Raw genomic sequence first — 27143 nt, 5'->3', positions numbered from 1 at the left:
CTTATTATAAGCAGGCAGTAGTTGAATAATAAAATGCTCTAATTTAGAGACATCAAAATTATCTTCTGATGAATCAGCTGATGAAAATAAATAAAATGAGAATAATATGAGTAAAAAATATCTCACCAGATATCTTTAAACTACAGCAGGGGTGGAAAACTCATTTGAGTCGTGGGTGATTTTCCATACTAGTGCAGCTCACGTGGGCCGTACACTATCTACATTGCTGAACAAAGCAGTGGCGTTTGCTATATCTTATATACATTTCAAAAGATTGTGTTCTGTAACTCCTAATTAACTTACTCTGGCTTGATGAAACTTGCTCTAATGCTTTTAAGAAGCTGACACACATGTTCCATCAGTTTTGTTTTTTTCTCTAGCAGTCCTGTTTGAAACACACAGTTTAGCATACGCATGTGCATAGTATAACAACATTTCCTCTACATTTTAAATAGTGGATCACAATGCTTATAAATATATAGTTATCAAATATAGAGTATGTGATTTTAGTTAGAGAAAATTATGGAAAGGGCAAAAATTATGTGTGAAATCGGTGCACTCGCTTATTATACTTATTTTTCATGGAGGCTTCACGGGCCACACAAAATTAAGTTGTGGGCCGCATGAGGCCCTTGGTCCGCCAGTTTGACACCCATAAAATACAGTGACAAATGTTCCTTTTCTTTCCTTAGACAAACGTGTTGAAAAATGGCCTTTGATGCACTCTCCATTACCTACTCTGACTATAAGCACCTTATATCTTCTTATTGTTTGGTTGGGACCCAAATGGATGAAACACAAGGAACCATTCCAGTTACGCTTCCCATTGATTATCTACAATTTTGGGATGGTCATTCTGAATTTCTTCATATTTAAAGAGGTCGGTATCATTCAGATTGTAAGAAATCATAAGTTGACCCAGTGATCCCTTTTTAATTATTTCTTTATAAACGTATTCCAAATTCTTACCCAGGTTGGTTATATATGTACTATTGTATCTACTTTAGGTGATTCACAAACTTTAATATTGTTATCAGATATTCTTTAATTAGCATTTTTAACAATGTGTCCCCCTTAATGAGCTGGCAGTGTCATCTAAATTGAGTCATCAACACAATACAAGGCACCACCAGCTCTTTATGATGTTTAAAATGCTGGTACATGAAGACAGCTTTCACTAGAAGCATTTTTGCCAATGTGAGAATTTAAAAAAAGCTTATATTTAAAAGGGAAATGCCCTGATGTACATTTCAGTTTTGTCTGGAATATCCCTTTAATAATAATCAATTTTATTTAAAAATTCTACTGGCATGCCAGGTTACTTTATCCAACATTGGTGTGTCCGGTCCACGGCGTCATCCTTACTTGTGGGATATCTCTTCCCCAACAGGAAATAGCAAAGAGTCCCAGCAAAGCTGGCCATATAGTCCCTCCTAGGCTCCGCCCACCCCAGTCATTCTCTTTGCCGTTGCACAGGCAACATCTCCACGGAGATGGTTAAGAGTTTTTTTGGTGTTTAAATGTAGTTTTTATTCTTCTATCAAGTGTTTGTTATTTTAAAATAGTGCTGGTATGTACTATTTACTCTGAAACAGAAAAGGATGAAGATTTCTGTTTGTGAGAGGAAGATGATTTTAGCAGACAGTAACTAAAATCGATTGCTGTTTCCACATAGGACTGTTGAGATGAAGTAACTTCAGTTGGGGGAAATAGTTAGCAGACTTTTCTGCTTAAGGTATGACTAGCCATATTTCTAACAAGACCATGTTGGAAGGCTGTCATTTCCCCTCATGGGGACCGGTAAGCCATTTTCTTAGTCAAACAAACAGAATAAAGGGCTTAATATGGGCTAAAAAACTGGTAGACATTTTTATGGGCTAAATCGATTGCTTTATTTGGGCATTTTATTCATATTTATGCTGACAATTCGCATTTATAAACTTGGGGAACGTTTATTAAACGGCAGGCACTATGTTAGACACCTTTTCCAGTCAGGGGGCCTTCCTAGTTGTAGACTGAGCCTCATTTTCGCGCCATTACTGCGCAGTTGTTTTTTGAGAGCAGGGCATGCAGATGCATGTGTGAGGATCTGAAATTTGCTGGAAAAGCTTCTAGAAGGCGTCAATTGGTATCGTATTCCCCTCTGGGCTTGGTTGGGTCTCAGCAAAGGCTATAGCTGGGACTGTATAGGGGTTAAATTTGTAAACGGCTCCGGTTATTTTAAGGGTTAAAGCTCTGAAATTTGGTGTGCAATACTCTTAATGCTTTAAGACACTGTGGTGAAATTTTGGTAATTTTTGAACAATTCCTTCATACTTTTTCACATATTCAGTAATAAAGTGTTTTCTGTTTAAAATTTAAAGAGACAGTAACGGTTTTGTTTTAAAACGTTTTTTGTGCTTTGTTGACAAGTTTAAACCGGTTTAACATGTCTGTGCCTTCGGATAAGCTATGTTCTATATGTATGAAAGCCAATGTGTCTCCCCATTTAAATTTATGTGATAATTGTGCCATAGAGTCCAAACAAAGTAAGGACAGTACTGCCACAGATAATGAAATTGCCCAAGATGATTCCTCAGATGAGGGGAGTAAACATGATACTACATCATCTCCTACTGTGTCTACACCAGTTGTGCCCACACAGGAGGCCCCTAGTACATCTAGTGTGCCAATGCTTATTACCATGCAACAATTAACGGCTGTAATGGATAACTCCATAGCAAATTTTTTATCCAAAATGCCTACTTATTAGAGAAAGCGCGATTGCTCTGTTTTAAACACTGTAGAGCAGGAGGGCGCTGATAATTTTTCTGTCATACCCTCACACCAGTCAGAAGTGGCAGTGAGGGAGGGTTTGTCAGATGGGGAAATATCAGATTCAGGAAAAATTTCTCAACAAGCTGAACCTGATGTTGTGACATTTAAATTTAAATTAGAACATCTCCGCGCACTGCTTAAGGAGGTGTTATCTACTCTGGATGTTTGTGACAACTTGGTCATTCCAGAGAAATTATGCAAGATGGACAAGTTCCTAGAGGTTCTGGTGCACCCCGACGCTTTTCCTATACCCAAGCGGGTGGCGGACATAGTGAATAAGGAGTGGGAAAAGCCCGATATATCTTTTGTTCCCCCCCCCTATATTTAAGAAATTATTTCCTATGGTCGACCCCAGAAAGGCCTTATGGCAGACAGTCCCTAAGGTCGAGGGGGCAGTTTCTACTCTAAACAAGCGCACTACTATTCCTATCGAGGATAGTTGTGCTTTCAAAGATCCTATGGATAAAAAATTGGAGGGTTTGCTTAAAAAGATTTTTGTACAGCAAGGTTACCTTCTACAACCCATTTCGTGCATTGTTCCTGTCACTACAGCAGCGTGGTTCTGGTTCGAGGAACTAGAAAACTCGCTTAGTAGAGAGACTCCATATGAGGAGGTTATGGACAGAGTTCACGCACTTAAGTTGGCTAACTCTTTTATTTTAGATGCCGCTTTGCAATTAGCTAGATTAGCGGCGAAAAATTCAGGGTTTGCTATCGTGGCGCGCAGAGCGCTTTGGCTAAAGTCTTGGTCAGCGGATGTGTCATCCAAGACAAAATTGCTTAACATCCCTTTCAAAGGTAAAACTCTATTTGGACCAGAATTGAAAGAGATTATTTCAGACATCACTGGGGGAAAGGGCCACGCCCTTCCATAAGATAGGCCTTTCAAGGCCAAAAATAAGTCTAATTTTCGTTCCTTTCGCAATTTCAGGAACGGACCGGCCTCTAATTCTGCATCCTCTAAGCAAGAGGGTAATGCCTCACAACCCAAACCAGCCTGGAAACCGATGCAAGGCTGGAACAAGGGTAAGCAGGCCAAGAAGCCTGCCGCTGCTAACAAAACAGCATGAAGGAGTAGCACCCGATCCGGGACCGGATCTAGTGGGGGGCAGACTCTCTCTCTTTGCTCAGGCTTGGGCAAGAGATGTTCAGGATCCCTGGGCGCTAGAAATAGTTTCTCAGGGTTATCTCCTGGAATTCAGGGAACTACCCCCAAGGGGAAGGTTCCACATGTCTCACTTATCCTCAAACCAAATAAAGAGACAGGCGTTCTTACATTGTGTAGAAGACCTGTTAAAGATGGGAGTGATACACCCAGTTCCAATAAAGGAGCAAGGAATGGGATTTTATTCCAATCTGTTCATAGTTCCCAAAAAAGAGGGAACTTTCAGACCAATTTTGGATTTGAAGATCCTAAACAAATTTCTCAGGGTACCATCGTTCAAGATGGAAACCATTCGAACGATTCTACCCACTATTCAGGAAAGTCAATTTATGACTACCGTGGATCTAAAGGATGCGTACCTACATATTCCTATCCACAAAGAACATCATCAGTTCCTAAGGTTCGCTTTTCTGGACAAGCATTACCAGTTTGTGGCCCTCCCATTCGGGTTAGCCACTGCTCCAAGGATTTTCACAAAGGTACTAGGGTCCCTTCTAGCGGTTCTAAGACCGAGGGGCATTGCAGTAGTACCTTACTTGGACGACATTCTAATACAAGCGTCGTCCCTGTCAAAAGCAAAGGCTCATACAGACATCGTTCTGGCCTTTCTCAGATCACACGGATGGAAGGTGAACATAGAAAAAAGTTCTCTGTCTCCGTCGACAAGAGTTCCCTTCTTGGGAACAATAATAGATTCCTTAGAAATGAGGATTTTTCTGACAGAGGTCAGAAAGTCAAAACTTCTAAGCACTTGTCAAGTTCTTCATTCTGTTCCTCGTCCTTCCATAGCGCAGTGCATGGAAGTAGTAGGGTTGATGGTTGCAGCAATGGACATAGTTCCTTTTGCACGAATTCATCTAAGACCATTACAACTGTGCATGCTCAAACAGTGGAATGGGGACTATACAGACTTGTCTCCAATGATTCAAGTAGATCAGAAGACCAGAGATTCACTCCGTTGGTGGCTGACCCTTGACCATCTGTCCCAGGGAATGAGCTTCCGCAGACCAGAGTGGGTCATTGTCATGACCGACGCCAGTCTAGTGGGCTGGGGCGCGGTCTGGGAATCCCTGAAAGCTCAGGGTCTATGGTCTCGGGAAGAGTCTCTTCTCCCGATAAACATTCTGGAACTGAGAGCGATATTCAATGCTCTCAGGGCTTGGCCTCAACTAGCAAAGGCCAGATTCATAAGGTTCCAATCAGACAACATGACGACTGTTGCGTATATCAATCAGGGGGGAACAAGGAGTTCCCTGGCGATGAAAGAAGTGACCAAAATAATTCAATGGGCGGAGGATCACTCCTGCCACCTGTCTGCGATCCACATCCCAGGTGTGGAAAACTGGGAGGCGGATTTTCTGAGTCGTCAGACATTCCATCCGGGAGAGTGGGAACTCCATCCGGAGATCTTTGCCCAAATAACTCAATTATGGGGCATTCCAGACATGGATCTGATGGCGTCTCGTCAGAACTTCAAGGTTCCTTGCTACGGGTCCAGATCCAGGGATCCCAAGGCGACTCTAGTAGATGCACTAGTAGCACCTTGGACCTTCAACCTAGCTTATGTATTTCCACCGTTTCCTCTCATTCCCAGGCTGGTAGCCAGGATCAATCAGGAGAGGGCCTCGGTGATCTTGATAGCTCCTGCGTGGCCACGCAGGACTTGGTATGCAGACCTGGTGAATATGTCATCGGTTCCACCATGGAAGCTACCTTTGAGACAGGACCTTCTTGTTCAGGGTCCATTCGAACATCCAAATCTGGTCTTCCTCCAGCTGACGGCTTGGAGATTGAACGCTTGATTCTATCGAAGCGTGGGTTTTCAGATTCTGTGATAGATACTCTGGTTCAGGCCAGAAAACCGGTAACTAGAAAGATTTACCATAAAATATGGAAAAGATATATCTGTTGGTGTGAATCCAAAGGATTCCCATGGAATAAGATAAAAATTCCTAAGATTCTCTCCTTTCTACAAGAAGGTTTGGAGAAAGGATTATCTGCAAGTTCTCTAAAGGGACAGATCTCTGCTTTATCTGTCTTACTACACAAAAGACTGGCAGCTGTGCCAGATGTTCAAGCATTTGTTCAGGCTCTGGTTAGGATCAAGCCTGTTTACAGACCCATGACTCCTCCCTGGAGTCTAAATCTAGTTCTTTCAGTTCTTCAAGGGGTTCCGTTTGAACCTTTACATTCCATAGATATTAAGTTACTATCTTGGAAAGTTTTGTTTTTGGTTGCAATTTCTTCTGCTAGAAGAGTTTCAGAGTTATCTGCTCTGCAGTGTGCTCCGCCCTATCTGGTGTTCCATGCAGATAAGGTGGTTTTGCGTACTAAGCCTGGTTTTCTTCCTAAGGTTGTTTCTAACAAAAATATTAACCAGGAGATAGTTGTACCTTCTTTATGTCCGAATCCAGTTTCAAAGAAGGAACGTTTGTTACACAATTTGGACGTAGTCCGTGCTCTAAAATTCTATTTAGAGGCTACAAAAGATTTCAGACAAACATCTTCCTTGTTTGTTGTTTATTCTGGTAAAAGGAGAGGTCAAAAAGCGACTTCTACCTCTCTTTCCTTTTGGCTTAAAAGCATCATCCGATTGGCTTATGAGGCCTCCTGAAAGAATCACAGCTCACTCCACTAGGGCTGTGGCTTCCACATGGGCCTTCAAGAACGAGGCTTCTGTTGACCAGATATGTAAGGCAGCGACTTGGTCTTCACTGCACACTTTTGCCAAATTTTACAAATTTGATACTTTTGCTTCGTCGGAGGCTATTTTTGGGAGAAAGGTTTTGCAAGCCGTGGTGCCTTCCATTTAGGTGACCTGATTTGCTCCCTCCCTTCATCCGTGTCCTAAAGCTTTGGTATTGGTTCCCACAAGTAAGGGTGACGCCGTGGACCGGACACACCAATGTTGGAGAAAACAGAATTTATGCTTACCTGATAAATTACTTTCTCCAACGGTGTGTCCGGTCCACGGCCCGCCCTGGTTTTTTAATCAGGTCTGATGAATTATTTTCTCTAACTACAGTCACCACGGTACCATATGGTTTCTCCTATTTTTTTCCTCCTGTCCGTCGGTCGAATGACTGGGGTGGGCGGAGCCTAGGAGGGATTATATGGCAAGCTTTGCTGGGACTCTTTGCCATTTCCTGTTGGGGAAGAGATATCCCACATGTAAGGATGACGCCGTGGACCGGACACACCATTGGAGAAAGTAATTTATCAGGTAAGCATAAATTCTGTTTTTATAGTAGTAGTATTCTGTTATTGTTCTGTTACATCGTTCATTTTGTTAAAGGGCCAGTAAACACCTTGTAATTACAAGACATTTCTGTTGTGTTGCTATAGGATAACATAGCTAAGTCTTAACATGTGTAAAACAAATGTAACATCCTTTTTACTGCAATTATTTAATATCCAAACTCCACCCACCATTTGCCTTAATTGGAGAAGCCAATATGTGCTTTAGTCCACAGACAACTAGGCTAGCTCCAGCTATAATGTTAGTATAGAGTGCATGGTTTCGCATTTATCTGATAAAGCCAATTAAGCACATATGTGCAACAGAGTTAGCCTTGAAACGTCAGCTGGGTGCATTTCAAGTTCTGGTAATAGAAATTGCTCACTTTTCAAAGCTAAATTACATGAATCGGGAGGAGGAAAATAAATAATGAAAGTATGTTGCAAAGTTGTTTCATTACACATAACTGAACATTTTATATATAAATCTCAGTGTTTACTGTCACTTACTACAAAGTACAAAAATAGTAGATTAATTATACTGATAACATTGCATGGCCTTTTGATACATATTCCATTCCATTGCGAAGCTGACTGTATCCTTTTAACAGGACAAAATACCTTGAACTTTTTTCAATTAGATCAATAGATTCTGGTTATGAATGAACCTCAACAGAACAAAACTTTTTAATGAGTGTTTTCTAGGTAATGATGCAGTTGTACAAATTGTAATCCTATTATTGTGTTTGCATTATGTAAGCTGTTGCTGTGACACTAAAGTCCTTAGACCATATCTGATTTAATGCAAAACAATACATATTGGCTTCATGTCTATTAACTATACTAGAAATTAACAACTGTAATAATGTTTACACCTATTTATGCCTTATTGGAAAATAAGGGGATACAGCTAACTTTAAGTACAAAGAAATAGTGTATTTTATGCAGAATACCATCACCTATTGAGTGTTTAGATTGATTTAGATTAGCAGTCATTTAAACTTTTTTTTTTTTTTCTATGCAGAAATCAGTTTTTATTTTATTATGAGGATTTTCATGATTAGTCGGCCGGTGAAACCACCCTTGTGGCTGTTTATGTGACTGCTCTGAAAATGGAGATTAAAAGATCATGATAGTGAATTCCTTTGCATCCCTAAAGGGGTATGAATCCTATAAAAAAAAAAAAAAAAAAAAATTATTTCATGATTCACAAAGAGCATGTAATTTTGAATAACTTTTCAATTAACTTATATTAGCTTAATTTTCGTATCTTTTGTTGAAAATAATACCTACTGGGAGCTAGCTGCTGATAGGCGGCTGCACATATATGTTTCTTGTCACTAGATTACTTGATGTGTTAAAGTGAAAGTCAATCCTAGTGTTGTACAAACACTAGGATTGACTATTAAAACAAAAAAGGGGACTTTCATTCATTAAGTATAAGATAATTAACGTAGAAAGCTCCTTTATTTGTTTCAACCAATAGCCGTTCTTATCTGCTACAGTAGCCCACAGCTAAAAAAGTTTTTTTGCTAAGAGGTGACGTTTTCACCTTTTAGCCAATAGCCGTGCGGTAAATCCTTCTCCCATGGGCACCAAGCCGGATTTACTGCATGGCTATTGGCTAAGAGGTGAAAACGTCACCTCTTAGCAAAAAATTTTTTATCCGTAGGCTGCTGTAGCAGCTAAGAACGGCGATCGGTTAAAACAAATAAAGGAGATTTCTACATGAAGTATCTTTATACTTCATGAATGAAAGTCCCCTTTATTTGTTTCAATAGTCAATCCTATCGTTTGTACAACGCTAGGATTGACTTTAACTTTAAGCTAGCTCCCAGTAGTGCATTACTACTCCTTCATTAAAGGATGCCAAGACAACAAAGAAAAAATGATAATAAAAGTAAATTGGAAAGTTGTCATAAATTGTGTATTCTAACCAAATCATGAAAGAAACATTTGTTGTTTTATGTCCCTTTAACGTTTTTTACATTATATTTTTGTAGCTACATTTTCAATTCTTTACATGGTTTCAATCCCCCTAGAATTATTATTTTCTCTTGTAAGGTGTATCCAGTCCACGGATCATCCATTACTTTTGGGATATTCTCATTCCCAACAGGAAGTTGCAAGAGGACACCCACAGCAGAGCTGTCTATATAGCTCCTCCCCTAACTGCCATATCCAGTCATTCTCTTGCAACTCTCAACAAACATGGAGGTAGTAAGAGAGAAGTGGTGAAATGTAGCTGTTATTTTACTTCAATCAAAGTTTATTATTTTTAAATGGTACCGGAGTTGTACTATTTTTTGTTCCAGGCAGAAAAATAGAAGAATCTGCCTGTGATTTCTATGATCTTAGCAGGTTGTAACTAAGATCCATTGCTGTTCTCACACATGACTGAAGAGAGAGATAACTTCAGCGGGGGAATGACGTGCAGGTTATCCTGCAATGAGGTATGTGCAGTTAAGATTTTTCTAGAAGATGTGAATGCTAGAAAATGCTACTGATGCCAAATTTATGTAAGGTAAGCCTGAATACAGTGATTTAATAGCGACTGGTATCATGCTTACTTTCTGAGGTAATACTCTTTTATATTTACAATATAAAACGTTTGCTGGCATGTTTAAACGTTTTTATATATTATTTGCTGATAAAACTTTATTGGGGCCTAGTTTTTTTCCACATGGCTGGCTTAAATTTGCCTAGAAACTGTTTCCTGAGGCTTTCCACTGTGTTACTATGAGTGGGAGGGGCCTAATTTAGCGCTTTTTTGCGCAGTAACTTTTACAGACTGAGACATCCAGCTTCCTCCAGGAGTCCCCTGAATGCTATAGGACATCTCTAAAGGGCTCTTAGGCTTTCCAAAATCGTTTGTTGGGGAAGGTAGGCCCACAGCAAGGCTGTGGCAGTTTGGTGTGACTGTTAAAAAACGTCTATCGTTTTTTTTATCCGTTTTTTGAACTAAGGGGTTAATCATCCATTTGCAAGTGGGTGCAATGCTCTGTTAGCTTATTATACACACTGTAAAAATTTCGTTTGATTTACTGCCTTTTTTCACTGTTTTTCAAATTCGGACAAAATTTGTTTCTTTTAAAGGCACAGTACCGTTTCTTATATTTGCTTGTTAACTTGATTTAAAGTGTTTTCCAAGCTTGCTAGTCTCATTGCTAGTCTGTACAAACATGTCTGACATAGAGGAAACTCCTTGTTCATTATGTTTAAAAGCCATGGTGGAACCCCCTCTTAGAATGTGTACCAAATGTACTGATTTCACTTTAAGCAATAAAGATCATATTCTGTCTTTAAAAAATGTATCACCAGAGGAATCTGACGAGGGGGAAGTTATGCTCCACGTGTCAGACCCTTTGACTCCCGCTCAAGGGACTCACGCTCAAATGGCGCCAAGTACATCTAGGGCGCCCATTGCATTTACTTTACAAGACTTGACGGCAGTCATGGATAATACACTGTCAGCGGTATTAGCCAGACTACCTGAATTTAGAGGAAAGTGAGATAGCTCTGGAGTTAGACGAAATACAGAGCATACTGACGCTTTAAGAGTTATGTCTGATACTGCCTCACAATATGCAGAAGCTGAAGAAGGAGAGCTTCTTTCTGTGGGTAATGTTTGACTCAGGGAAGATGATGCAACCTGATTCTGATATCTCTACATTTAAAGTTAAAGGGACAGTTTACTCAAATGTTCTCCCCTTTAATTTGTTCCCAATGATCCACTTAACCTGCTGGAGTGTATTAAATTGTTTACATGTAGCTCCTTTACCCTTATATTGGCATTTAAAATAGTTGATTTAGCATGTGGTATCCCCACCTATTCTGAAAGTTTGTGGCCGCAGGTCCAAGCTATAGATAAGCTTTGTAAAAACAGCCAGCAGAAGAAATTGCACTCCCAGTAGGATATAGCAGAGATAAGGTAATAAAATGTTGATTTTTCCATTGTTCTCTCTAAGTACTGGTGATTGTTTTATAGACATATATAAGATGTATGTATAAACATGTATATGTATATGTACACAATGTGATACAGTAATGAGATCTGATTATTCCTACAAGCTCAACCCATCTTATTAGGTTGTGGCTTCAAAACACAAAATAAGAGCTTTAATATACACAAATAAACCTTCAAAAGCACATTTTCATACTTTTTTTACTCTGCAGATGGTAAAAAATCAATTGTAAACACATTAAGGGAAAAACTATTTTACAGTATACTGTCCCTTTAAGCTTGAACACCTCCGCGTGTTACTCAGGGAGGTTTTAGCTGCTCTGAATGACTGTGATACAATTGCAGTGCCAGAGAAATTGTGTAGACTGGATAAATACTATGCAGTGCCGGTGTGCACTGATGTTTTTCCAATACCTAAAAGGTTTACAGAAATTATTACTAAGGAATGGGATAGACCAGGTGTGCCGTTCTCTCCCCCTCCTATTTTTAGAAAAATGTTTCCACTAGACGCCACCACACAGGATTTATGGCAGACAGTCCCTAAGGTGGAGGGATCAGTTTCTACTCTAGCAAAGCGTACTACTATCCCTGTTGAGGATAAAAAGTTAGAGGGTTACCTTAAGAAAATGTTTATTCAACAAGGTTTTATCCTACAGCCCCTTGCATGCATTGCTCCTTTCACTGCTGTTGCGGCGTTCTGGTTTGAGTCTCTGGAAGAGGCTTTACAGGTAGCGACTCCATTGGATGACATACTTGGCAAGCTTAGGGCACTTAAGCTAGCCAATTCGTTTGTTTCTGATGCCATTGTTCATTTGACTAAACTAACGGCTAAGAATTCTGGTTTTGCTAAACAGGCGTGCAGGGAGCTATGGCTTAAATAATGGTCAGCTGACGTGACTTCAAAATCTAAGCTACTTAACATTCCCTTCAAGGGGCAGACCCTATTCGGGCCTGGTTTGAAGGAGATTATTGCTGATATCACTGGAGGAAAAGGTCATGCCCTTCCTCAGGACAGGTCCAAATCTATGGCCAAACAGTCTAATTTTCGTGCCTTTCGAAACTTCAAGGCAGGTGCGGCATCAACTTCCTCTAATGCTAAACAAGAGGGAACTTTTGCTCAGTCCAAGACGGTCTGGAGACCAAACCAGACCTGGAACAAAGGTAAGCAGGTCAAAAAACCTGCTGCTGCCTCTAAGACAGCATGAAGGAACGGCCCTCTATCCGATAACGGATCTAGTAGGGGCAGACTTTCACTCTTTGCCCAGGCGTGGGCAAGAGATGTCCCGGATCCTTGGGCGCTGGAAATTATATCCCAGGGATATCTTCTGGATGTCAAAGCTTCCCCCCCAAAAGGGAGATTTCTTCTGTTATGTGTGATCAGTCCACGGGTCATCATTACTTCTGGGATATAACTCCTCCCCAACAGGAAATGCAAGAGGATTCACCCAGCAGAGCTGCATATAGCTCCTCCCCTCTACGTCAGTCCCAGTCATTCTCTTGCACCCAACGACTAGATAGGATGTGTGAGAGGACTATGGTGATTATACTTAGTTTTTATGACTTCAATCAAAAGTTTGTTATTTTACAATAGCACCGGAGCGTGTTATTACTTCTCTGGCAGAGTTTGAGGAAGAATCTACCAGAGTTTTTTACTATGATTTTAACCGGAGTAGTTAAGATCATATTGCTGTTCTCGGCCATCTGAGGGAGGTAAAAGCTTCAGATCAGGGGACAGCGGGCAGATGAATCTGCATTGAGGTATGTAGCAGTTTTTATTTTCTGAATGGAATTGATGAGAAAATCCTGCCATACCGTTATAATGACATGTATGTATACACTTCAGTATTCTGGGGATGGTATTTCACCGGAACTACTCTGTTAAAAGTCACTAATCCTTTTAATAAGTATTTATCATGTTAAACGTTTTTGCTGGAATGTAGAATCGTTTACATTTCTGAGGTACTGAGTGAATAAATATTTGGGCATTATTTTCCACTTGGCAGTTGTTTGGTTTTAATTGTGACAGTTTCGTTTCTCTTCACTGCTGTGTGTGAGGGGGAGGGGCCGTTTTTGGCGCTCTTTGCTACGCATCAAAAAATTCCAGTCAGTTACTCTTATATTTCCTGCATGATCCGGTTCATCTCTGACAGATCTCAGGGGTCTTCAAACTTCTTTGGAGGGAGGTAGATTCTCTCAGCAGAGCTGTGAGAATTTTATATTGACTGTGAATAAAAACGTTGCTCTGTAATTTTTATGTCAAATTTAATTATTGTTATTTTTCTAATGGGAACAAACCTTTGCTAAAAGTTGTGTTGTTTTAAAGTTTGATGCTATAACTGTTTTTCAGTTCATTATTTCAACTGTCATTTAATCGTTTAGTACCTCTTTGAGGCACAGTACGTTTTTGCTAAAAAAGATTATAACCAAGTTGCAAGTTTATTGCTAGTGTGTTAAACATGTCTGACTCAGAGGAAGATATCTGTGTCATTTGTTCCAATGCCAAGGTGGAGCCCAATAGAAATTTATGTACTAACTGTATTGATGCTACTTTAAATAAAAGTCAATCTGTACAATTTGAACAAATTTCACCAAACAGCGAGGGGAGAGTTATGCCGACTAACTCGCCTCACGCGGCAGTACCTGCATCTCCCGCCCGGGAGGTGCGTGATATTATGGCGCCTAGTACATCTGGGCGGCCATTACAGATAACATTACAAGATATGGCTACTGTTATGACTGAAGTTTTGTCTAAATTACCAGAACTAAGAGGCAAGCGTGATCACTCTGGGGTGAGAACAGAGTGCGCTGACAATACTAGGGCCATGTCTGATACTGCGTCACAGCTTGCAGAGCATGAGGACGGAGAGCTTCATTCTGTAGGTGACGGTTCTGATCCAAACAGATTGGATTCAGATATTTCAAATTTTAAATTTAAATTGGAGAACCTCCGTGTATTACTAGGGGAGGTCTTAGCAGCTCTCAATGATTGTAACACCGTTGCAATACCAGAGAAACTGTGTAGGTTGGATAAATACTTTGCGGTACCGGCGAGTACTGACGTTTTTCCTATACCTAAGAGACTAACTGAAATTGTTACTAAGGAGTGGGATAGACCCGGTGTGCCGTTCTCACCCCCTCCAATATTTAGAAAGATGTTTCCAATAGACACCACCACTCGGGACTTATGGCAAACGGTCCCTAAGGTGGAGGGAGCAGTTTCTACTTTAGCTAAGCGTACCACTATCCCGGTGGAGGATAGCTGTGCTTTTTCAGATCCAATGGATAAAAAATTAGAGGGTTACCTTAAGAAAATGTTTGTTCAACAAGGTTTTATATTGCAACCCCTTGCATGTATCGCGCCGATTACGGCTGCGGCAGCATTTTGGATTGAGTCTCTGGAAGAGAACCTTAGTTCATCTACGCTAGACGACATTACGGACAGGCTTAGAGTCCTTAAACTAGCTAATTCATTCATTTCGGAGGCCGTAGTACATTTAACCAAACTTACGGCTAAGAACTCAGGATTCGCCATACAGGCACGTAGGGCGCTGTGGCTAAAATCCTGGTCAGCTGATGTTACTTCTAAGTCCAAATTACTTAATATACCTTTCAAGGGGCAGTCTTTATTTGGGCCCGGTTTGAAAGAAATTATCGCTGACATTACAGGAGGTAAGGGCCACGCCCTACCTCAAGACAAAGCCAAAGCTAAGGCTAGACAGTCTAATTTTCGTCCCTTTCGGAATTTCAAAACAGGAGCAGCATCAACCTCCACTGCACCAAAACAGGAGGGAGCTGTTGCTCGTTACAGGCAAGGCTGGACGCCTAACCAGTCCTGGAACAAGAGCAAGCAGGCCAGGAAACCTGCTGCTGCCCCAAAGACAGCATGAACCGAGAGCCCCCGATCCGGGACCGGATCTAGTGGGGGGCAGACTTTCTCTCTTCGCCCAGGCCTGGGCAAGAGATGTTCAGGATCCCTGGGCGCTAGAGATCATATCTCAGGGATACCTTCTAGACTTCAAATTATCTCCCCCAAGAGGGAGATTTCATCTGTCAAGGTTGTCAACAAACCAGATAAAGAAAGAAGCGTTTCTACGCTGTGTACAAGATCTGTTATTAATGGGAGTGATCCATCCGGTTCCGCGGTCGGAACAAGGACAAGGGTTCTACTCAAACCTGTTTGTGGTTCCCAAAAAAGAGGGAACTTTCAGGCCAATCTTAGATTTAAAGATTCTAAACAAATTCCTAAGAGTTCCATCGTTCAAAATGGAAACTATTCGGACAATCTTACCCATGATCCAAAAGGGTCAGTACATGACCACAGTGGATTTAAAAGATGCTTACCTTCACATACCGATTCACAAAGATCATCACCGGTATCTAAGGTTTGCCTTCTTAGACAGGCACTACCAGTTTGTAGCTCTTCCATTCGGATTGGCTACGGCTCCAAGAATCTTCACAAAGGTTCTGGGTGCCCTTCTGGCGGTACTAAGACCGCGAGGGATTTCGGTAGCTCCGTACCTAGACGACATTCTAATACAAGCTTCAAGCTTTCAAACTGCCAAGTCTCATACAGAGTTAGTTCTGGCATTTCTAAGGTCGCATGGATGGAAAGTGAACGAAAAGAAGAGTTCTCTTTTTCCTCTCACAAGAGTTCCATTCTTGGGGACTCTTATAGATTCTGTAGAAATGAAGATTTACCTGACAGAAGACAGGTTAACAAAGCTTCAAAATGCATGCCGTGTCCTTCATTCCATTCAACACCCGTCAGTAGCTCAATGCATGGAGGTGATCGGCTTAATGGTAGCGGCAATGGACATAGTACCTTTTGCACGCCTACACCTCAGACCGCTGCAATTGTGCATGCTAAGTCAGTGGAATGGGGATTACTCAGATTTGTCCCCTACTCTGAATCTGAATCAAGAGACCAGAAATTCTCTTCTATGGTGGCTTTATCGGCCACACCTGTCCAGGGGGATGCCATTCAGCAGGCCAGACTGGACAATTGTAACAACAGACGCCAGCCTACTAGGTTGGGGCGCTGTCTGGAATTCTCTGAAGGCTCAGGGACTATGGAATCAGGAGGAGAGTCTCCTTCCAATAAACATCCTGGAATTGAGAGCAGTTCTCAATGCCCTTCTGGCTTGGCCCCAATTAACAACTCGGGGGTTCATCAGGTTTCAGTCGGACAACATCACGACTGTAGCTTACATCAACCATCAGGGAGGGACAAGAAGCTCCCTAGCAATGATGGAAGTATCAAAGATAATTCGCTGGGCAGAGTCTCACTCTTGCCACCTGTCAGCAATCCACATCCCGGGAGTGGAGAACTGGGAGGCGGATTTCTTGAGTCGCCAGACTTTTCATCCGGGGGAGTGGGAACTTCATCCGGAGGTCTTTGCCCAAATACTTCGACGTTGGGGCAAACCAGAGATAGATCTCATGGCGTCTCGCCAGAACGCCAAACTTCCTCTCTACGGGTCCAGATCCAGGGATCCGGGAGCGGTTCTGATAGATGCTTTGACAGCACCTTGGAACTTCGGGATGGCTTATGTGTTTCCACCCTTCCCGCTGCTTCCTCGATTGATTGCCAAAATCAAACAGGAGAGAGCATCAGTGATTCTAATAGCGCCTGCATGGCCACGCAGGACTTGGTATGCAGATCTAGTGGACATGTCATCCTGTCCGCCTTGGTCTCTACCTCTAAGACAGGACCTTCTGATACAGGGTCCATTCAAACATCAAAATCTAACTTCTCTGAAGCTGACTGCTTGGAAATTGAACGCTTGATTTTATCAAAACGTGGTTTTTCTGAGTCGGTTATTGATACCCTGATACAGGCTAGGAAGCCTGTTACCAGAAGGATTTACCATAAAATATGGCGTAAATACCTATACTGGTGCGAATCCAAAGGTTACTCCTGGAGTAAGGTTAGGATCGCTAGGATATTGTCCTTTCTACAAGAAGGTTTAGAAAAGGGTTTATCAGCTAGTTCATTAAAGGGACAGATTTCAGCTCTGTCCATCTTGTTACACAGGCGTCTGTCAGAAAATCCAGACGTCCAGGCCTTTTGTCAGGCTTTAGCTAGGATCAAGCCTGTGTTTAAAGCTGTTGCTCCGCCATGGAGTTTAAACTTAGTTCTTAACGTTTTACAGGGTGTTCCGTTTGAACCCCTTCATTCCATTGATATAAAATTGTTATCTTGGAAAGTTCTGTTTTTAATGGCTATTTCCTCGGCTCGAAGAGTCTCTGAGTTATCAGCCTTACATTGTGATTCTCCTTATCTGATTTTTCACTCAGACAAGGTAGTTCTGCGTACTAAACCTGGGTTCTTACCTAAGGTAGTCACTAACAGGAATATCAATCAAGAGATTGTTGTTCCATCCTTGTGTCCAAATCCTTCTTCAAAGAAGGAACGTCTTCTACACAATCTGGATGTAGTTCGTGCCCTCAAGTTCTACTTGCAGGCAACTAAAGATTTTCGCCAAACTTCTTCCCTGTTTGTCGTTTATTCTGGACAGAGGAGAGGTCAAAAAGCTTCTGCTACCTCTCTCTCTTTTTGGCTTCGTAGCATAATACGTTTAGCCTATGAGACTGCTGGACAGCAGCCTCCTGAAAGAATTACAGCTCACTCCACTAGAGCTGTGGCTTCCACTTGGGCCTTTAAGAATGAGGCCTCTGTTGAACAGATTTGCAAGGCTGCAACTTGGTCTTCGCTTCATACTTTTTCCAAATTTTACAAATTTGACACTTTTGCTTCTTCGGAGGCTATTTTTGGGAGAAAGGTTCTTCAGGCAGTGGTTCCTTCTGTATAATGAGCCTGCCTATCCCTCCCGTCATCCGTGTACTTTTGCTTTGGTATTGGTATCCCAGAAGTAATGATGACCCGTGGACTGATCACACATAACAGAAGAAAACATAATTTATGCTTACCTGATAAATTCCTTTCTTCTGTTGTGTGATCAGTCCACGGCCCGCCCTGTTTTAAGGCAGGTAAATATCTTTTAAATTATACTCCAGTCACCACTTCACCCTTGGTTACTCCTTTCTCGTTGATTCTTGGTCGAATGACTGGGACTGACGTAGAGGGGAGGAGCTATATGCAGCTCTGCTGGGTGAATCCTCTTGCATTTCCTGTTGGGGAGGAGTTATATCCCAGAAGTAATGATGACCCGTGGACTGATCACACAACAGAAGAAAGGAATTTATCAGGTAAGCATAAATTATGTTTTCACCATTCACAATTATCTGCAAACCAGATAAAGAGAGAGGCATTCTTACACTGTGTACGAGACCTCTTAGTTATGGGAGTGATCCATCCAGTTCCAAAGGACGAACAGGGACAGGGTTTTTACTGAAATCTGTTTGTGGTTCCCAAAAAAGAGGGAACCTTCAGACCAATTTTGGATCTAAAGATCTTAAACAAATTCCTCAGAGTTCCATCATTCAAGATGGAAACTATTCGTACCATCCTACCTATGATCCAGGAGGGTCAATATATGACTACAGTGGATTTAAAGGATGCTTACCTTCACATTCCGATACACAAAGATCATCATCGGTTTCTCAGGTTTTCCTTCCTAGACAGGCATTACCAGTTTGTAGCCCTTCCCTTTGGATTAGCTACAGCCCCAAGAATCTTTACGAAGGTTCTGGGGTCACTTCTGGCGGTCCTAATACCGCGGGGCATATCAGTGGCCCCTTATTTAGACGACATCCTGATACAGGCGTCAAACTTCCAAATTGCCAAGTCTCATACGGACGTAGTACTGGCATTTCTGAGATCGCATGGGTGGAAAGTGAACGAGGAAAAGAGTTCTCTATCCCCACTCACAAGAGTTTCCTTCCTAGGGACTCTGATAGATTCTGCAGAAATGAAAATTTACCTGACGGAGTCCAGGTTATCAAAGCTACTAAATTCCTGCCGTGTTCTTTATTCCATTCCGCACCCTTCGGTGGCTCAGTGCATGGAAGTAATCGGTTTAATGGTAGCGGCAATGGACATAGTGCCGTTTGCACGACTACATCTCAGACCGCTGCAACTATGCATGATCAGTCAGTGGAACGGGGATTACACAGATTTGTCCCCTCTACTAAATCTGTATCAAGAGACCAGGGATTCTCTTCTCTGGTGGCTATCTCGGGTCCATCTGTCCAAAGGTATGGCCTTTTGCAGGCCAGATTTGACAATTATAACAACAGATGCCAGCCTTCTGGGTTGGGGTGCAGTCTGGAACTCCCTGAAGGCTCAGGGATCGTGGACTCAGGAGGAGACACTCCTTCCAATAAATATTCTGGAACTGAGAGCGATATTCAATGCTCTTCAGGCTTGGCCTCAGTTAGCAACTCTGAGGTACATCAGATTTCAGTCGGACAACATCACGACTGTGGCTTACATCAACCATCAAGGGGGAATAAGAAGTTCCCTAGCGATGTTAGAAGTCTCGAAGATAATTCACTGGGCAGAGATTCACTCTTGCAACCTATCAGCTATCCATATCTCAGGTGTAGAGAACTGGGAGGCGGATTTTCTAAGTCGTCAGACTTTTCTTTCGGGAGAGTGGGAACTCCATCCGGAGGTGTTTGCCCAATTGATTCATCGTTGGGAAAACCAGAACTGGATCTCATGGCGTCTCGCCAGAACGCCAAGCTTCCTTGTTACGGATCCAGGTCCAGGGATCCCAAGGCGACGCTGATAGATGCTCTAGCAGCGCCCTGGTCTTTCAACCTGGCTTATGTGTTTCCACCGTTTCCTCTGCTCCCTCGACTGATTGCCAAGGTCAAGCAGGAGAGAGCATCAGTGATTTTGATAGCGCCTGCGTGACTGCCTGGAGATTGAACGCTTGATTTTATTAAAGCGTGGCTTCTCCGAGTCAGTCATCGATACCTTAATTCAGGCACGAAAGCCTGTTACCAGGAAAATTTACCATAAGATATGGCGTAAATATCTTTATTGGTCTGAATCCAAAGGTTACTCATGGAGTAAGGTCAGGATTCCCAGAATATTATCCTTTCTTCAAGATGGTTTGGAAAAAAGATTGTCAGCTAGTTCTTTAAAAGAACAGATTTCTGCTTTGTCTATTCTTTTGCACAAGCGTCTGGCAGATGTTCCAGACGTTCAGGCATTTTGTCAGGCTTTGGTTAGAATCAAGCCTGTGTTTAAACCTGTTGCTCCCCCATGGAGCTTAAATTTGGTTCTTAAGGTTCTTCAAGGAGTTCCGTTTGAACCTCTTCATTCCATAGATATCAAGCTTTTATCTTGGAAAGTTCTTTTTTTTGGTAGCTATTTCCTCGGCTCGTAGAGTCTCCGAGTTATCTGCTTTACAGTGTGATTCTCCTTATCTGATATTCCATACGGATAAGGTAGTCCTGCGTACCCCACCTGGGTTTTTACCTAAGGTGGTATCTAACAAGAATATCAATCAAGAGAGTGTTCTTCCATCCTTGTGTCCTAATCCTTCTTCAGAAGAGACGTCTATTACACAATCTGGTCATGGTTCGTGCTTTAAAGTTTTACTTATAAGCTACTAAAGATTTTCGTCAAACATCTTCTTTGTTTGTTGTCTACTCTGGAGAGAGGAGAGGTCAAAAGGCTTCGGCAACCTCTCTTTTCTTTTTGGCTAAGAAGCATAATCCGCTTAGCCTATGAGACTGCTGGACAGCAGCCTCCTGAAACGATTACAGCTCATTCTACTAGAGCTGTGGCTTCCACTTGGGCCTTTAAAAATGAGGCTTCTGTTGAACAGATTTGCAAGGCGGCGACTTGGTCTTCGCTTCATACTTTTTCCAAATTCTACAAATTTGATACTTTTACTTCTTCGGAGGCTAGTTTTGGGAGAAAGGTTTTACAGGCAGTGGTACCTTCCGTTTAAGTACCTGCCTTGTCCCTCCCTTCATCCGTGTACTTTAGCTTTGGTATTGGTATCCCACAAGTAATGGATGATTCGTGGACTGGATACACCTTACAAGAGAAAACACAATTTATGCTTACCTGATAAATTTATTTCTCTTGTGGTGTATCCAGTCCACGGCCCGCCCTGTCATTTTAAGGCAGGTCATTTTTTCATTTAAACTACAGTCACCACTGCACCCTATGGTTTCTCCTTTCTCTGCTTGTTTTCGGTCGAATGACTGGATGTGGCAGTTAGGGGAGGAGCTATATAACAGCTCTGCTGTGGGTGTCCTCTTGCAACTTCCTGTTGGGAATGAGAATATCCCACAAGTAATGGATGATCCGTGGACTGGATACACCACAAGAGAAATAAATTTATCAGGTAAGCATAAATTGTGTTTTTCGTTTTTGCAGCTTGAGACATCCAGCTTCCCTGAAGGAGTCCCCTGAACATATAGGACCTCTCTAAAGGGTTTTTGTGCCTTCCAAAGTCGTTGTATTGGCAGGTAGGGCCACAGCAGAGCTGTGGCAGTTTGTTGTGACTGTTTAAAAAACGTTTATCGTTTTTTTGATCCGTTTTTGAGACTAAGGGGTTAATCATCCATTTGCAAGTGGGTGCAATGCTCCTTTAGCCTATTATACACACTGTAAAAATTTTGTAAGATTTACTGCTTTTTTCACTGTTTTAGCAGTTTCTGAGTTTGTTTTTTTCTCTTAAAGGCACAGTACCGTTTTTATTTTTTGCTTGTTCAGTTATTAAAGTGTTTTCCAAGCTTGCTGGTCTCATTGCTAGTCTGTTTAAACATGTCTGACATAGAGGAAACTCATTGTTCATTATGTTTAGAAGCCATTGTGGAACCCCCTCTTAGAATGTGTACCAAATGCACTGATTTTACTATAGATTATAAAGACCATATTCTGGCTTTAAAAAATTTATCACCAGAAGAAATTGACAAGGGGGAAGTTATGCCGACTAACTCTCCCCACGTGTCAGATTCTATAAATCCCGCTCAGGGGACGCCTAGTACTTCTAGCGCGCACATTGCGTATACCTTGCAAGACATGGCGGCAGTTATGAATCATACCCTTACAGAGGTATTATCTAAACTGCCAGGATTGCAAGGAAAGCGAGACAGCTCTGGGAATAGAATAAATACAGAGCTCTCTGATGCTTTAGTAGCTAGGTCTGATACACCTTCACATTATACTGAAGCTGAAGCAGGGGAGCTTCAATCTGTGGGTGATTTTTCTGATTCAGGGAAGATACTTCACTCTGATTCTATGTCTACAATTAAATTTAAGCTTGAACACCTCTGCGTATTGCTCAGGGAGGTTTTAGCAACTCTGGATGACTGTGACACTATTGTAGTCCCAGAGAAATTCTGTAGATTGGATAAATACTATGCAGTACCTACTTACACTGATGTTTTTCCAATCCCTAAAAGGTTTTCTGAAATTATTAATAAGGAATGGGATAGACCAGGCGTACTGTTTTCTCCCCCTCCTGTTTTTAAGAAGATGTTTCCTATAGACGCCGCTACACAGGACTTATGGCAGACGGTCCCTAAGGTGGAGTGAGCAGTTTCTCCTCTAGCTAAGTGTACCACTATCCCTGTCGAGGACAGTTGTGCTTTTCTAGATCCAATGGACAAAAATTTAGTTATCTTAAAAGAATCTTTATTCAACAAGGGTTTATTCTCCAGCCCCTTGCATGCATTGCCCCCGTCACTGCTGCTGCGGCCTTCTGGTTTGAGTCTCTCGAAGAGGCTCTACAGGTAGAAACCCCATTGGATGATATCCTTGACAAGCTTAAAGCTCTTAAGGCTAGCCAATTCATTTGTTTCTGATGCCGTTGTTCATTTAACCAAACTAACGGCTAAGGTTTTGCTATTCAGGCGCGTAGGGCGCTATGGCTTAAATCCTGGTCAGCTGACTACTTCAAAGTCTAAGCTTCTCAACATTCCCTTCAAGGGGCAGACCCTATTCGGGCCCGGGCTGAAGGAGATCATTTCTGATATTACTGGAGGAAAAGATCACGCCCTTCCTCAGGATAGGTCCAACAAATTAAGGACCAAACAGCCTAATTTTCGTGCCTTTCGAAATTTCAAGAGTGGTGCAGCTTCAACTTCCTCTAATACAAAACAGGAGGGAAATTTTGCCCAGTCCAAGCCGGTCTGGAGACCTAACCAGGCTTGGAACAAAGGAAAGCAGGCCAAGAAGCCTGCTGCTGCCTCTAAGGCAGCATGAAGGATCAGCCCCCGATCCGGTAATGGATCTGATAGGGGGCAGACTTTCTCTCTTCGCCCAGGCTTGGGCAAGAGATGTCCAGGATCCCTGTGTGTTGGAAATTGTGTCTCAGGGATACCTTCTGGAATTCAAAGCTTCTTCCCCAAAAGGAAGATTTCACCTCTCACAATTATCTGCAAACCAGATAAAGAGAGAGGCATTCTTACATTGTGTTCAAGACCTCCTAGTTATGGGAGTGATCCACCCAGTTCCAAAGGAGGAACTGGGGCAAGGCTTCTATTCAAATCTGTTTTTGGTTCCCAAGAAAGAGGGAACCTTCAGACCAATATTAGATCTCAAGATTCTAAACAAATTTCTCAGGGTCCCATCCTTCAAGATGGAGATTATTCAAACCATCCTTCCTATGATCCAGGAGGGTCAGTATATGACTACAGTGGATTTAAAGGATGCTTATCTTCACATTCCGATACACAGAGAGCATCATCGGTTTCTCAGGTTCGCCTTTCTAGACATGCATTACCAGTTTGTGGCTCTTCCCTTTGGGTTAGCCACGGCACCAAGAATCTTTACAAAGGTTCTGGGGTCACACTTGGCGGTCCTAAGGCCACGGGGTATAGCAGTAGCCCCTTACCTAGACGACATTCTGATATAGGCGTCGAATTTTCAAATTGCCAAGTCCCATAGCACATTGTTCTGGCATTCCTGAGGTCTCATGGGTGGAAAGTGAACAAAGAAAAGAGTTCTCTATCCCCTCTTACAAGAGTTTCCTTCCTGGGAACTCTGATAAATTCTGTAAAAATGAAGATTTACCTGACAGAGGCCAGGTTGTCAAAACTTCTAAATTCCTGCTGTGTTCTTTATTCTACTTCTCGCCCTTCGGTGGCTCAGTATATGCAAGTAATCGGCTTAATGGTAGCGGCAATGGACATAGTGCCGTTTGCCCGCCTACATCTCAGACCGCTGCAACTCTGCATGCTCAGTCAGTGGAATGGGGATTACAGATTTGTCCCCTCTACTAAATCTGGATCAAGAGACCAGGGATTCTCTTCTCTGGTGGCTATCTTGGGTCCATCTGTCCAAGGGTATGACCTTCCGCAGGCCAGATTGGACAATAGTAACAACAGATGCCAGCCTTCTGGGTTGGGGTGCAGTCTGGAACTCCCTGAAGGCTCAGGGATCATGGACTCCGGAGGAGGCTCTCCTTCCGATAAACATTCTGGAACTAAGAGCAATATTCAACGCGCTTCAGACTTGGCCTCAGCTTGCTGCGGTCAGGTTCATCAGATTTCAGTCGGACAACATCACGACTGAAGCTTACATCAACCATCAAGGGGGAACAAGGAGTTCCCTAGCAATGTTGGAAGTTTCAAAGATAATTCTATGGGCAGAGTTTCACTCTTGCCATCTATCAGCTATCCATATCCCAGGAGTAGAGAACTGGGAGGCGGATTTTCTAAGTCGACAGACTTTTCATCCGTGGGAGTGGGAGCTCCATCCGGAGGTATTTGCACAGTTGATTCAACTTTGGGGCAAACCAGAACTGGATCTCATGGCGTCTCGTCAGAACGCCAAGCTTCCTCGTTACGGATCCAGGTCCAGGGATCCCAAGGCAGTACTGATAGATGCTCTAGCAGCGCCTTGGTCCTTCAACCTAGCTTATGTGTTTCCACCGTTTCCTCTGCTCCCTCATCTGATTGCCAAGATCAAGCAAGAGAGAGCATCGGTGATTTTGATAGCACCTGCGTTGCCACGCAGGACTTGGTATGCAGATCTGGTGAACATGTCATCCTTTCCACCATGGACTCTGCCGCTGAGACAGGACCTTCTACTTTCAGGGTCCTTTCAACCATCCAAATCTAGTTTCTCTGCGTCTGACTGATTGGAGATTGAACGCTTGATTTTATCAAAGCGTGGTTTCTCAGAGTCGGTCATTGATACCTTAACACAGGCACGAAAGCCTGTCACCAGGAAAATCTATCATAAGATATGGTGTAAATATCTTCATTGGTGTGAATCCCAGGGTTACTCATGGAGTAAGGTCAGGATTCCTAAGATATTATCCTTTCTCGAAGAAGGATTGGAGAAGGGTTTGTCAGCTAGTTCCTTAAAGGGACAGATTTCTGCTCTGTGTATTCTTTTGCACAAACGTCTCGCTGAGGTTCCAGATGTTCAGGCATTTTGTCAGGCTCTGGTTAGAATCAAGCCTGTGTTTAAACCTGTTGCTCCACCATGGAGTTTAAATTTAGTTCTTCAAGGGATTCCGTTTGAACCTTTGCATTCCATAGATATTAAGCTCTTATCTTGGAAAGTTCTGTTTTTAGTAGCTATCTCCTCGGCTTGCAGAGTTTCGGAGTTATCTGCTTTACAATGTGATCCCCTTATCTCATTTTCCATGCAGATAAGGTAGTGTTACGTACCAAACCTGGGTTTCTACCTAAGGTGGTATCTAATAAAAATATCAATCAGGAGATTGTTGTACCGTCACTGTGTTCTAATCCTTTTTCTAAGAAGGAACGTCTTTTACACAATCTTGACGTGGTACGTGCTTTAAAGTTTTATTTACAAGCTACTAAAGATTTTCGTCAAACATCTGCATTGTTTGTTGTCTATTCTGGACAGAGGAGAGGCCAAAAGGCTTTGGCAACTTCTCTTTCTTTTTGGCTAAGGAGTATAATACGCTTAGCTTATGAGACTGCTGGCCAGCAGCCTCCTGAAAGAATTACAGCTCATTCTACTAGAGCGGTAGCTTCCACATGGGCTTTTAATAATGAGGCTTCTGTTGAACAGATTTGTAAGGCGGCGACTTTGTCTTCTCTTCATACTTTTTCTAAATTCTATAAATTTGATACTTTTGCTTCTTCGGAGGCTATTTTTGGGAGAAAGGTCTTACAGGCAGTGGTGCCTTCCATTTAAGCCCCTGCCTTGTCCCTCCCTTCATCCATGTCCTATAGCTTTGGTATTGGTATCCCACAAGTAATGGATGATCCGTGGACTGGATACACCTTACAAGAGAAAACAAAATTTATGCTTACCTGATAAATTTATTTCTCTTGTGGTGTATCCAGTCCACGGCCCGCCCTGTCATTTTAAGGCAGGTGTTTTTTATTTTTAAACCACAGTAACCACTGCACCCTATAGTTTCTCCTTTCTCTTGCTTGTCTTCGGTCGAATGACTGGGGGTGGGCAGTTAGGGCAGGAGCTATATAGACAGCTCTGCTGTGGGTGATCCTCTTGCAGCTTCCTGTTGGGAAGGAGAATATCCCACAAGTAATGGATGATCCGTGGACTGGATACACCACAAGAGAAATAAATTTATCAGGTAAGCATAAATTTTGTTTTTTTGCACCAGCACTCTAGCTCATAAGGTATTTATACATGTACCCATTAAAAATAATATATGTTTGTATATAAATACATACATATACAGGGATACATAGATATTAAAGAATTTAAACTAATACATACATAGATACCACAATTGAGCGTTCCTTCTCTATCTGTGTAGTGCTTTTGCTACTTTTTGCTAAAAGATATACAACACTACTTAGCCCAGCTACATCTTCCCACTTTAACTAACGAAAAAAAGAATGATTTAGAAGCCCCCTTTACCAGCGAGGAACTCAAAATAGCGATTAAATCTTTAAAAACAGGAAAAGCCCCAGGTCCACATGGTTTCGGTAATAGTTATTATATCACATTTAAAGACTACCTAGTCCCCCACCTTCTAACTTATTTCCACAGTATAGACAAAGAAAAGAAAAATAATCCCCCTCTGGCACTACAAGCAAATATAACATTACTACCGAAGCCAAATAAACCCTCCA

The 27143-nt window shown here is 42.2% G+C and overlaps 1 protein-coding gene across 1 annotated transcript in view; it reads left to right on the top strand.

The window, feature by feature from the left end:
• The window catches only part of ELOVL4 (ELOVL fatty acid elongase 4), a 204933-nt gene that overhangs the window by 69360 nt on the left and 108430 nt on the right, over nt 1–27143 (top strand). Inside the window, exon 2 of the mRNA XM_053710473.1 lies at nt 693–880. Within this exon, the coding sequence (XP_053566448.1) occupies nt 693–880 (188 nt within the window). The remainder of the gene's footprint in view (nt 1–692; nt 881–27143) is intronic.

The sequence above is a fragment of the Bombina bombina genome, chromosome 4 (assembly GCF_027579735.1).
Source record: "Bombina bombina isolate aBomBom1 chromosome 4, aBomBom1.pri, whole genome shotgun sequence".
Classification (NCBI taxonomy): domain Eukaryota; kingdom Metazoa; phylum Chordata; class Amphibia; order Anura; family Bombinatoridae; genus Bombina; species Bombina bombina.
Note: the sequence above shows the minus strand (reverse complement) of the source record. Positions and strands in the feature narration are given on the sequence as shown.